Consider the following 14,164-nt stretch of genomic DNA (forward strand, 5'->3'; position numbering starts at 1 on the left):
CAGATTCGTGGAAAAATGGTCAACGTGCGGGTGCTGAAGAAGAAATGCAGTTCAGATGAAGTGTGAAAAAAAAAAAGAGAAAAGAATCCGATGCCCTGGGGAAATTGGGTCCGATAACACACTTAAATGAAAGATCCAGATTATGAAACCAAACACAAAAAAAAATGGCTACTGAAACAGAAAGAGGGTGTAAGGTGCTCATCTTTTAGTCCTGGTGGCTGCACAACCATAAAACTATTTGGCTTTCGGGGGGAAAATGTAGAAAATTCATTCACCTCTCAGGAGAGTTCAGGTAAAGCCCTGGAATAATATTTTTCTTTGTCCTTAACTACAGGTTCAGGTAACACAACAGTCATATAGAAAAGGATTACAAGCTTAAGAGTAAAGCCCAGCAACGGCTGAGCTAAGCCTCATATGTTAGACAGAGCAATATTGCTTTTGATGTTGAGCCTAAGCAGAAAATATATCCATGTACAAATTTAAAAAAAAACGGGTGATGTGTCAGGGTGGCGTGTATCTGTGTGAAGAACAGGGGGGCTGCCTTACTCCTGTAATCCTAATACAATATGATATTTATTGATCTTCTGTTCAACAACGCATTAGGAACAATGCCAATGTTTGGGTTCCTTTTCATACAATTTTACACATTATATGTTATCACATTCGTCAGGCTGTAGAATTGAGCTTCTTCTTGTTTTTCTATTCTTGGTCTACGTTGTCACCCCATGTCTGTTTGTTTGTAGGCAAAAATCTCAAAAAGCTACTGGACAGATTTCTACCAAACCTGGCGGAGTGATGCCTGAGCCTCAGCTGCCCCTATGTCTACTTCAAGTAGGTGAACAAGTAAAAAGCCAGCTCTCCCTTTCCAAGTGGAGCTGGCCTGCTCTTCTGGTTTAAAGATTCAGTTGAACGAAGTACACTGAAAGATGTTTGGCAAAACAATCTCTCTTCTCTGTCAATTATGTATTGCGCTAAAGTGGCTCGGCTCGTAGCTTAACCGGACAACATAGGTTGCATGCAAAACTGAGAGGCCCCATACTGAGCAGCGAGGCACTTCTGTCTCTCGGAAGATGAAGTGCTGCCTATTTTAAATTTAACACAAAGCACCGCAGAAAAAGTGTTTCAAAGAAATAAAAAGGTTTCCAGTATTGACTGGCTTGGTGATAACTACTGCACTAAAATAGAGGGACCAGGGATAATTGCTTTACCGGGAGAGAATTATTGAATGCTGACGGATGAAAAAAAAGAAATCATAGAAAAACGACTTCTACATTATTACATTCGGCTCTTTTCTCTGGCTTATCATTGGTCCTGCAGTGTAGATGCTCACAGATTGATTTTGTATTTAACGGCTTATATAATGTGTCAGGCGATGCATCAAAGAGCTATGATAATAATGGCGGGTTCTGCTCTGCTGGCCTTACGCTGTTAATAAGAGTCTGCCGTGGCCCAGGCTGATGACAGCTCCAGGTCTGTTGTAAACCACTTAATGACTCACAGTCATTACGCCCTGGTTCATCAAAGAGTTTTATAAACTTGTCTCTTTGTTAACTTGTTTGGTGTTTTAACCTCAACAGGTTGCCTAGTATGTTAGACGTGGGTGAGAGGGTGGACGGTATCTGATCAACTTGTATGATGTGCAGACAGTCAACATAAGTTACATTTACAGTGTATGAGGGGATGTTAATGAAGGAAACTACCATAACAAAGTCTAACAAGCAAACGCCAACTCACTCCGTTGGATGCAAGCACATCCTCCGTCTCCTCCTCCTTTTCCTCGATGTGCATCTCAAACGGGTTCCCCTCCTGGAGGTACTGCTGGAAGAGTGACAGCTCATCGTGGGCCGGTGTGCTCGAGGACGTGGCCTGTTTGCTCGGGGAGACGGACGGAGAGCGACACTGGCCCATGAACTTAAACTCCTGGAGCGGAGAAGATGGGACAGAGAGACACTTTGAAGGACAACGGATGTAGGCGTGCATTTGGTGAAGATGAGACAGACAATGGAGAAAAGAGGTTTTATATTTAATGGAAAATAATGTATAATTTTACCATTTAAAAAAAGAGCCTACGTATTATCAAACATAACAATTAAAAACGTTATTATATTAAAGTAAAATAGAATGGCACTAAGTAGATTCCATAAAACCGTATTGAAAAAAATTTGTATAAGGATTTAAGTGTCTTTTTTTAAGGGAAATTTCATTAATGAGTGTTCAAGACTCAAACAAACACATGTTTGCGGGCATGGTAACCTTTGATATTTGAACAACAAATTTCTTTCAGTTCAAAATCTGAGTTTAAATGAAAGTTTGTACTGTAACTGAAAAGATTCCCTCAACGTCTTCCCTTTCCTTCCTAACAACAACGGGATGGACGATGGATGTACAACCTGAAAACCTAAAGCCTCCAGATATGTCTGTTGTCTGCGTGGAGGCGTACGAATATTAGTATTACACTCACAACCAAAGCCAGTGTCCTGAGGGAACGTCTGTGGCAAGCTGCTGCACATTTCAGCACTCAAAAAAAACCTGCAAGTTTAAATAATCTTGTAACAGCGAAGCATTACATTGCCTGTTTACCACAAAGTGATGCAGACAAACAACATTTTCACGCCACTTATTCTGAAGATTCTTTTGCATGTGCGTTTGTTGCACTGTGTATCGGAGCGAGATGCATGAAAATGAGAAAACAGACTCTTGACTCTAACTCCATTTGTCTTTCTGACATTTCTTTGCCTTCCTCTGTGTGAAGCGAGCTGAACATGTTGATCCTTTCTTTAAATTGCTTAAAGAGTTTCGCTGTTATAAATGTTATTTACCTAAAACATTTTTCCTTGGTATTTGCACCTGATCTGCTCTGCTGTTCAAGTCAATATTTTTTAACTATAGCTCATTACTGTGGAGGGAAAACCCCTGTAATAAATGCTGTAAAGGAATAACGTGCAGTAAAGGTCTCGCATCCTTTCTTGCTGCCTCACTGGTGTGATTGTTACTCACATGGAGCTGGGCGATGTTGAAGTTAGACTTGACAGGACAAAGTTCCCACGTCTCATTCTCCAGAAACATCCTTAGTTCTTCCAGTCGTGCCCTGAGGAGGCAGAAGAAGGTCGACAGGACAAGAGGAAGAGGAAGAGGAAGAGGAAGAAACAGAAAGAGGGTGAGAAAGAGTCAACATCTGTCCATTGGTGACCTTGTGCCATTTTATACAATTATCCAGCTTCCATTCTGAGACTTCTGATTAAATTTGCTGACAAAAACACAACCTGCAAAGGTCACTGATACACATGGAAAAGAATAAAGAACATGTGTATGTGTGTGTGTGCATGTTAACATTTGTTGTGTGTGTGTGCATGTTAACATTTACTTGTGTGTGTGTGCGTGCGTCACATGTTTCCATTTTAACGGTGAACACAGCTTGTGACAGGCTCCCTTGTGTCCACCTGCTCGGGTCACTAGCAGGTCTTTGTGTGTGAAATGTCAGAGCAGTGTTGACTTCAAACACCACAGCACCCACTACCACATGACTTAAAGGAGTTTGAAGCACGACATGTAAAAGAATGTGGAAGAGGCGAGAGAGGGAAAACTCCTGGTTGACTTCAACATACATTAGTTTACAAAATGCTTATATAACTAGTCCCCAGGTCTTAATTCCACCAATATAATGCATTGATAATTCCAGGACGAAAAAAACAAAACATGACTAAATAAAAGAGGAATTGAAAATCACGAGTGGAAAATCTGTTGGATATTAATCATGGCCGAGCCCTGACAAGCCCTGTCATCCTGTTCTTTGCATCCGCAGGCCAACAACAACACAACCACCCTGATGAATGAGTGTGTTTCCACAGGCCGCCCGCAGACAAAAACAGGCATATCACAGTCAAAGGTCACTGATGTGTTTCTCTGAGGATGACAACCTGCTGCAAAAATGAATCACAGCTAATGCAAAGAAGATGTACACTGGAATCCTCCTGCGCACGGATGCAGATGTGTGTGTGTGTGTGTGTGAGACGGGGTTACAAATGTGCCTTCTTCTCTCTGTGTGGGTTTGTTAAGTCGTAGGACATTTTCATAAACAGGCTCAATTCATATATTTTCTTGCCACTGTAATATCATTAGGGTGTTTATACTAGCATCATCAACGTCAATAGTCGGAACCAAATATTGTGATCAATCCTGCAGTCTGGGAAACTCTGTTCCTAGGTAGACCAATGAGGCTTCATCTTTTTTTCGTCTTGTATTGATTAATGTCTCAACTTCCTGCAATTAGAACCAATGTCTGAAAAAACACATGTTTAAAAAATTTGCAGGAGGCTTCATACCAAACAAAGTCGGCGTGAAAGTGCCCTTTCACTCTTTTTCAGTTTCCTGCTGATATCCCCTCCAGCCTTTCCCCTGCGTTTAGCTCCTTTATAATCTCTCTGATATTTAATCATCCTTCCAATAATTCTTGACAGGTAATCACAATCTCTGATCAATGCAAATCACCTCCGATGATGAGTTGCCGTCTGGTGTGACAGCATACATATGCATGTGGCTGGCGAGTTTGGGGTATGTAATCAAGATGTAAATGTGATTCCAGCTCAGTGAGTGTTATCATGTAATTACACATCTATCCCGAGGAGGGTTGTGCTCGGCGTGGAGCCCGCTAGCGGCAGCCAATGGTTCCACTGGTGTGCGAAAGTTTCTGTCAAGCGATGACAACCTGCTGTTCCAAAAGCTGCTCCACTTACAATCATCTCACTACTTGCTTTCAGGGAATATCGGGGCGGCTGCGGGTGTCAGATCCATCCACTGTGTGTCTAATTGTCCACACATAATCAATCCCATCAGTTTAGAGAATTTACAGAGACGACTTCTTATTGTCACACGATCAAGTAGGTGCGGTGGAATCACCTCGTACCTGTGATAGTTCTTAAAGTAGTTGACGCTCTGGCGTTTGATTGACTCCTGCAGGACCTCGGACTTGCTGCCACAGAACTCCTCACCCACCTGCATCAACCTGAGAGAGGGGGTGGAAGAGAAGAAATGGTGACGGTGACACACGTGAATGAAGGAGATGAACAGGGAAGATGTACAGCAGAGGGATTTGTCCAGACAATGGTTGTATTCTCTATGAATAAAGAAAGAAAATAACAACACAAACAATTACACTATAACAATAAATAACAGACCTATATTCTATAGTGTGTGTGGCCTTGATGTTTTCAATAATTAACATTTCTTTGTAACTGACAGCAAAAACAAACTAGATCACGATCACGAGGGCAGTTATCCTGAAGGCCTGTAGTAAGAAACAACACAGCGGAGAGGGGGCCCTGCTCCAGTGAACGGCTTATTACAACAATTATGTGAGAACCCCTTGTGTTATTGTATAATCATCAGTGTGAACTCCAAAATAGAGAGAAGCTGAGTAGTAAATTACTAGTTAAGGTAGTTCATATAAAAAGAGTTAACTGCTGGCTACTAACAAATCAAATGGAAAACTTTCTACTGGGCATGGGAAAATATAAACAGTATATATATGTGTTTGTGTGCAAATGTTTGTATCATATAAGTTGGTGAATTAGTAAGTGACTGAGCACATGAGTACTGTGAGAAACAAGTAAACCAAAAAAAGAGAGAGACTGCACGTACTTGCTGATGACGTCCAGTACCACTATGAAATCATCATATTTGAAGTTAGACATGTCCGTGCCCAGGATGTAGGCCTTCACTTTCAACTGGACGTCCTGAGGAGACAGATGAGAGGGACATGGTTGATTTATGGACGGTTTGATACAATATGTATGTAAAGAAACAAATAGAAGACACTAGATGACTTTGAAAAGAGAGACGGATGGAGAAAGGGGGAGGCAGTCTACCAACCTGCCAGATCCGTGTCAGACCGTGCTCCAGTTTCTTCTTCACGTAGCTGCGGTCCACAACCAGCTCATCAGACTTTGCTGCTGCTGCTCCATCTAGAAGTATTCAATCAAAACTGATTAGGAGACGATCTTCTTGTCCATTTCATTTAGTTATTGTTTTGCTCTGCTCTTTCTTCATGAGACCAATTACCTCGTAAACTGACTTCAGAGGACAAAAGAACGGATGCAAATACAAAACCGGACCCAAATAAAAGTCAAACTAGATGGGGAGTCAGTAGAGCACATACATCCGCCAAGGCCCAAAAGTCTCCTTGCTCCTTGATTCATAAATAATAGTCCCATAAAATGTCAGATTTTCTTTTTTAAATCAAGGTCCAAGAGTTAGTCCCTGGAAGTCAGTGAACATGTGCAAGAAAGTCCTTTATTGGATTAGAGAAAATGAAAAATAAATACTGGAGCGTCCCTTTTATTTATGTTATTGGTTATTTCGTAAACACCCTTCTTCCAAATTTCGTAGATAATTTTTGGGGGGTTTTGTATTGTGGTATATTTAGCTAAATAGATCCCTTGTCCATTGGTATAAACAAGAATCACATGCGGCCCTCATCTTCCGATTCTCAGTAATTCTTCCATGTATTTCTCGTCATTTCTCTCCCCTAGGGAATGATCACTGACCTGTTAATGGATGAGTATAGAACATGGGACCTCATCATTAGAGACGAGGCATGTCTTTATGAATTTACATCATATGCTTAGACACATGCAGTCATGTCCTGCTAAACTACAGGATTTGGGACGTTGTTTTGCCTTGGGTCGCAACCTCTCTTGCTAGTATAGTATAGCAAGTTCTGGGTCTGCGGAGAATTCTTCCTTCAAGAATCAACTTCACCTTCATCGACATCTCGGCTGCTCAGAATATACGATAGTATAATTATTCTGACAAACCAACCAACAAAAAAAATGTAAAAAGATTATTATAGGTGCTAATATGAAATATGGTGTAGCTGATCATCCGATCTGACCAGGTTACTGTCAGTAGTACTTTAGTGTCAGTTGGACCATGCCTGAAACTATCCTGGAGAGTTGATAGAGAGAACGACTGACAGTGACCTAGAAATCAGTCGGGCTGGTAAAGACAAATGGCCGTTGAATGAGTTGTTTGATTCCTCAGACAGTCGGAAAATGACACCAACATTTTCAGCGAACACGTTCCACCTCCATCATCTGCTCACTATCCCTTTATTTATGTTCTTCTCTTTCACCGATCACTCAGATAAAGTAGCATGTGGTGCACATATTGCAGAGGCTACCGTGTCATCGGAGCTGCTATACTTTCCTTTAGCAGAAAATTGCTTCAATCAATCTCAAGCTGCTCGCCCTGTTTGAAATGGATTTCTGGGGAAAGCCAGAAACTCAGAGCCAGTGAGTCAACGAGCAGGTGGCTGCGAGTCCCACATTAAATTCCATTAATGTGCTGAGAATACAGATAAAGCTCTGCTGATGGATTACCCCACTGGTTAATGTTTATGGTTGTTTTTTTTTAAGTTTGTCTCATTTTTTTTATTGTTCATTATATTCATCAAAAACTAATTTAAAATAAATAAATGTCACAGTTTATATATTAAGTGTAAAACATTAAAAAAACGATCCTTCCTTGTAAGGAAGGATCGGTCAGTCCAGTAGTAATTCATTTCTGAATATTACTGGACTGAACATTTTACAAGAAAAAAAAACAATAAAACTGTTATAATATTGTGAGGGTTAAGATGTAATTCAATGAGAAAAAATCATAATATAATAACAAATAAACTGCAACTTAATAAGAACATATCAAAAAAACGACTAATGTCACAGTTTAATGAAAAAACAGGAAAAAAAACTGTTAGGAAATAAGCAGCAAGGAGAACACACACCAGAGTTCCACTCCCTCTGGATCCTAGATGTTGAACCAACTCTTTGTTTCTAGAGAAATTACGGAAATCACACACCAATGTAACCAATCATAACTCTGAAGTTATTCGTGATACACAACTTAACAAGATACATATTTTAACAGAGAAGATCCTCTGATATCCTCCCTCCAAAATGATAAAGCCCTAAATTATGAGATTATTTTTGCAATATTAATAGTAGATTGAAGGGAACACTACAGTTCTGCTACAGCGTCTTTTATTCTTTACTTCTGGTAAAAAAAAGTATTCCCCTACGATTGGAAAAAGCAAACCGACAAATGTGGTAAATCCATCTTTATGTGCTCCAATCACTGGAGGAGGCCCAGATTATTGATGAGAAAGACATTCAGGGCTCAATAATTTCCAAGACGTCAGGCTTTGGTGTGAGAGCACCGAGGGAAAAAACGTAAATATGTCACTGAGAGAAAACGTGTGACTCTTGTGTTTGCAATCACACTACCCTTCATTAACTATTAAACCAGATGATGTTGGACAGAGAAAACAAGGGAGACAGGCATGAATCACTCGGGGTGTTTTTCTTATTCTGTAGACGTGAGTGGGTTGAAAACACCTAAAGCTTTAACAATGCAAACACATAATTTAGCTCAGCTTAACTCGAGTGTCTATGAGCTGCAGTCAAAACAGAGCCGTACCGTGGCTCTTCCGTGTTGTGCGCTGGGGGTGTTTTCATAATGACATACAAGTCCTAAAAAAATATATTATTTTACGAACAAATATTATTAGGCCCATGCATGGAGATATATCTAATCATATCAATCCGATGACAGACTGTATGGAGGAAAGACGGAGCAGGGGCAGATGAGAAAAGGCTCCAGAAGCAAGATGCTGAGTGAGAGTCTGACCTAAAGACACTTAACCTAAAGATAGAAGAAATATTATTAACATAATGAAAAGTGACATTTTTTTAAATCTTGGTGATAGAAAAGAATGAGCTTCCCAGACCTCTGGAGCTCAGTCTGTGCTGCTTGAGGCTAACAGACTGCGGCTACATTAGGTGCTACAAGCAAATCTCTTATTTTTTTGTGATTGTGATTTTGTGACATTAATATAGGAATGCAGTGCAAAATGTTCACACATGGGCTCCCTCGGACAATATCCACACATCTTTCTGGAGGGCTGCCAGCTCCACATGTTCCACAAAGTGTCCAAAGAAACTGACTTGGACGCTTTTGTTCTCACACACAACCCCTCTGTAAAATGTTCTGGATTTCAGTTAATGTCTGAAAGCAGCTCCTGAGAAACGGCAAACCTCAGTCCAGTGCTGACCATAAACGGTTTACCTCTTCCACTCTCCCTTTTTGATCAGTCTGCATAAACACCAGCACTTTACCCACTGGGCGTGTGTTAATCATACACTGATGCATACAATTAGCAGCACAAAGGATCTACTGAGCCTCACTATGGATTCTGACAGGAGACCCAGTCCACCAAATCAGAGAAAAATCCTCAGGGGGGGAATTCATGTTAAACTGCAGTGGATTGGAGCAGTGGGTTTCCCCTCATAGAGAGAGATTACACCATCCCTTTGCATCTCTTGCAAATCAAATTATTAATCTGGCACTATTTTCTATATCAAGAAATAAACCCTAAAAAGGGTATACAAGCTCGGTTGCCATCTCCAGCAGTTGGACACCTCCATGACAACTTCATCAAGTCATAAACCCTGTCATGAAATATATCAAAAGCTATTTAACACCACATAATGACTTGAGATGGCCAAGTGCCTTATCTCTTGGGTAACAAAAAACATAAACATTATTATTATAATAAAATAACAGCCATTTTGACCACTAGACCAGTGAGTTTCTTGGTAAACACGAAGATACCAATTTCACAACAAGCTTGCGAGCAAGAATACATCTGCAGCGCGCTATTAGGGATGTTTATCTTCTCCTGCCACCAGCTGATTGTGATCATCCCACTCAGAAATGGATGCGACAGTGATACATGATTTGAAATATTCTTTAAAATTCACCTCAGATTCTCTTTTTACGTGACGCATTTTAAATGCACAGACACGACCTTTCATGGTTTCTAATGATGACATTGGGGCGGTGTTTAATAAAACGTGTATGAGAATTTAATGAATATGCTGGTAGATTTCACCGTCCTCAGAGTAATTTGTTATTTGAGTCATTCATAGGGTTAGAAGTGAAAACAGTTGTGTCATTCACTAACCGACAAAAGGACAGACAGGTTGGGAGATGGTGACGTGGCAGCTTTCATAAGTTGGTTTCATTTCCCGAGTACAAGGTCAGTATTGAGAGTGACACAGCAATCATGTGGGCGAGTGGCAGGCTTCAATGGAAACGCTGCTCATTCACCTTGAATGCGGTGATGTCATACGTTGCCGAAACGTATTGTAAAGTAAAGTACGTCTTGATTCTCAGGTAGGTTCTGGAGTTATAATGTCTTTTTCTATGATTTCTAAGTGTATATAAGGGGCGTTTATTGTTTATGTACATTGGACATAATAATAATGTTGGAATGTTGATATACCACTGAATCTAAATATGTGCAGAATGTCTACATGGTCGAAATTAGAATAAATTTGAAATATAAGAAATAAACAAATTATCTGAATCATTTGATGATCATTCCTAACATAAGTAGGACTAATAAGTATTTTGTTCCTTGCTTTTTACATCAACAACATCATCCTCATTAACTAAAGTTGTTGTCGGGCAGTTTGTGTCGGTGCGGTCTCCCAGCATTGACCCGGTGAGGGCGGCGACGGCCTCCCCAGGTTAACCACTTAAAAAGCATTTATTATGGTTATTAAAAAGTGCTACTGCAGAGAGGGAGGAAAAGCTAAATAATAGGGAGCACCCTTTGCCAACCCGTAGGTGGTGGTCGGTATTCGACCCTTGGTGGCATTGTGGGTATAACGGAGTTCTTAATGACTCACGACAAACGCCCACAGGAGCCCTAGCTCCCCACTGGTATCAAACTATGACTCATACAACAGCAGCCTGTGCATGACTTAGCATAAATCTGTCAAAGTTTATCCAGAGAAGTCAGAACACAACTTTTGGTTTCTGAAATGAAAGCAGATGAAGCAGTGAAGGGATGATAAGAATTTAAAAAAAAGAAAAAGTAAAAGAGAAATTCAGTAATAAAGCAGCGATGATGACACTGACAGTTTATATATTCAAACACTTTCTTTGAAAACCTGCTCTGCAAAGTTAGATTCTAATCAGAGAGGATTAAACGCATTCCAACTGACACAATGTACACTTTTTATGCTATGTTTTCATCCCTTATTACACTACAGAAAAACAACCACTCTGATTTACACAAAACTTGGTGGAATCATGTAATATGGGTCTCGGAAGAACACTTTAAATTTAGGTTCTGATCCGGAGGCGGATCCAACAGTACGAGGGGGGTTTTTTGAGGCAACATTTTCTCAGAGATTAATTCATGGGTCTTGACAAAAAAATCTGACATGATTAGGAAAGAGATATCTATGAGCTGAGTGATTGAAGATGCTGCAGCTTGATTGAATTTAAGGGGACTGTTGGACCTTGGTTGAGGAATTGCATGCACTAAGCTCAGTTCCATTCTTGTTTATTCAGGGATGATTTGGTGCATTCTGAGCATATAAACAGTTGGTTTTATTAATATAAATATTTTTGAATGAATATGTGTTTAAAGATTTGGTTGCTGTAAACGTATATTAAACTGTATATCTGAGTTCCCACCTGAAAGCCCTTAAACAGAGATGTATTTGAAGGAAGTGTAATTTCAGCTACATGTGATCTATAAGCAGGTTGGAAATACTGAGAAATCTATTAGATTAGATGCCATGTTGACTCAGCAGTAGGGAGGTGTGCATGAATAAAAAACATAATGAAATGAATCAATCAAAAATAAAAACCAATTATAGTATGTTCAGTGATAGGCTAGAAAGCATAGGTTACTCCACATAGCAGGTTCCCCTGGTTTAGTTTGTATAGTATGTTACTAGTGAACATTAATGAAGTGTGAAGGCCAATTCTCACCCTGAGCTTTGAAAACTGATGGTTTTCTTTATCATATCAGAGCACACAGCCTCCACAGATTCCATTTGCTATTTTGCATGGTTCATGCCCCCGTATGAACATGTAACAGATACACAACTGGTCATGGTTATTTACCCTCAAATGCTAACACGCACACACGCACACGCACACGCACACGCACACACACCGACCCCTGCACCTGACGGCCATCAGGGCTGATTCAACATGACGGGGTGTGTGCTTCAGCGGCAAATCCATTTTGTCGGCTCGGGATATGACCCTGGCCTGTTTCACCTCCCCAGACAACCTTTGCTTTCATCAAGTGGCCAGATTAATTAGTGAGACGTAACACTGACCGGCTCAATATATCAAGAGGCCACAGCCCTAAATTTAATGGGGATGCTCCCTTTTTTCCTCGTTAATGAGGAGAAGTGCGTGTGCGTGTCTGTGTGTATGTGACAGCAGAAAGACGGGGGAGTGAGTGATCTTCAGGAGGGGTGACCGCTAAGACCCTGATGGCCTCAGGTGTGAGATGGAGGTCACCGCAGCTGCAAAAATTATTTGACAAATAAGACAAAGCTTGTACAGTAAATCACTACTCTGATGGACCCTCCCCACACACCCCCACACACACACACAGACACACACAGATACACACATTAGAATAAAGACAGAAAGGTGAAAGCCAGGGTCGGGGACACCTTTGCACAAAGGTGACAGCCAATCAAATACTGAGATAATAGATGGGCCTCGTGAAAGGAAACGTGGTGTGTGCCCTTTCCCCTGCGAGGAGGGTACCTTCACTGAACATGCAGAACCTCCTTGAAACCTCCTCCACTCATCTAATGAATTCAGTACAGTACGGGAAAATGAAATTAGCCATCTTCCAATAGGCTGCAGGAAGACACAAGCTTATATGACGGTGTATGGCAAGACAAATGATCCAAAAACAGTGATGAAGTGAAAAATCCACCATGACCTCATTTCTTACACCGGTGAGAAATACAAGTTGGAGCAGAGCTTACTGCTAAACCACAAAGTATGTATTGCCTTGACAGCAGAGCTTCTTGCGACTGATGTTTTCACATCTGGCGGCAGACTAGAGGGGCAGCGACAAACACGAGACGGATCCAGACATAAGCTTCGGGTTTTGGACAGATGTGGCGTGCTGTTCTTTATGGACTGTAATGGGAGTGAATTCTCCAGTGGAGGAGTTATCATCACAAAATGTAGCAAATGATGGCGAGTTCTTTTCTGAAAGGATAACAACAGGTCGAGCTGACATTGGAAAGTGAACAAGGTCACTGAAGACACAATAAATTGAATATTATAAATGAGAAAGGACCTATTATCACTTTAATGTCAGTGTTGTCTGTTGGTGTCAAATTATTCATTATTAAAAGCTACAGCCCTGTGTCTGTTACCATGGAAACATAAGAAACTCAAAGTCACACGGACACGTTTCCATAAGAAAAAGTATACATCATTCATGGTTCATCAAATGTGCATATATTTATCTAGGGTCACACTAATCCAACAATGTCAATGCAATAATGTGTACATATCATTTATATTCATGTAATTAGGACAGGCTGTTTAACCCAATCCAAGTGTGATAACGCTGCACAAATTCAACACATACACAACACTGTGTTATCAGCGCGTTGTGTCCTAGAGCAGCAACAGTAAACAGACAATGCACGTCCCTGTGTGCACTTGCAGCTGTTTTCAGGGATTATTCTGCCCCTGACCTGCTCCACGACCCGAACGCTGAAACAGAACTTTACAGCGAGCGCTCCCAGATATGGGCCACTTCAGAATCCGCACCTCGACACCGAGCGCTGCGCTGAAGCACCCGCACAGATTCCATTCCCTCGTCCCTATCCACACAGCGAGGTGAGCTTTAAAGCTGATTATCTCACTGTATATCGAAATCAAACAGCCGAGAGAGAGTGGCACTCAGAGTGTGTGGAGAAAGCTGACCCCATTTTCACCGAGTTATTGTCGACTGAAACTGTGAATTACTTTTTTTTTTTCAGCTCAGGGTATAAGGAGCAGATTTGGCGATTTTATGAGTACGATTAAATGAAAAACAAGAGTGAGAGAAAATAGGTGAGAAAGAGATATGGAGAGTGAAAATGAAAAAGAGAAGGAAAGTAAAGTATCCAACTGATTTGCACCAGAATGTATTTAAAAGATGGAGCAGGGGCTACAGAAGCACCGATACAATTTTGGGGCAGATCAGGTTAAAGGTCAGGGATCCACCATTGTGAGAGCAATCCCTTTTGAAATAACTGGAACCAGTGGTGGCCCGGTTGAT

General features: G+C 40.9%; 1 protein-coding gene across 1 annotated transcript in view; it reads right to left on the reverse strand.

Moving 5' to 3' along the window:
* Window positions 1-14,164, reverse strand: part of vps50 (VPS50 EARP/GARPII complex subunit) — a 98,193-nt gene that overhangs the window by 36,434 nt on the left and 47,595 nt on the right. The window contains exons 14-18 of the mRNA XM_053446939.1: window positions 5,869-5,960; window positions 5,638-5,732; window positions 4,904-5,002; window positions 2,998-3,088; window positions 1,735-1,920 (exon numbers count right to left, since the gene is read on the reverse strand). Of these exons, the coding sequence (XP_053302914.1) occupies window positions 1,735-1,920; window positions 2,998-3,088; window positions 4,904-5,002; window positions 5,638-5,732; window positions 5,869-5,960 (563 nt within the window). The remainder of the gene's footprint in view (window positions 1-1,734; window positions 1,921-2,997; window positions 3,089-4,903; window positions 5,003-5,637; window positions 5,733-5,868; window positions 5,961-14,164) is intronic.

The sequence above is a fragment of the Pleuronectes platessa genome, chromosome 18, assembly GCF_947347685.1.
Source record: "Pleuronectes platessa chromosome 18, fPlePla1.1, whole genome shotgun sequence".
In the NCBI taxonomy this organism is placed as follows: Eukaryota; Metazoa; Chordata; class Actinopteri; order Pleuronectiformes; family Pleuronectidae; genus Pleuronectes; species Pleuronectes platessa.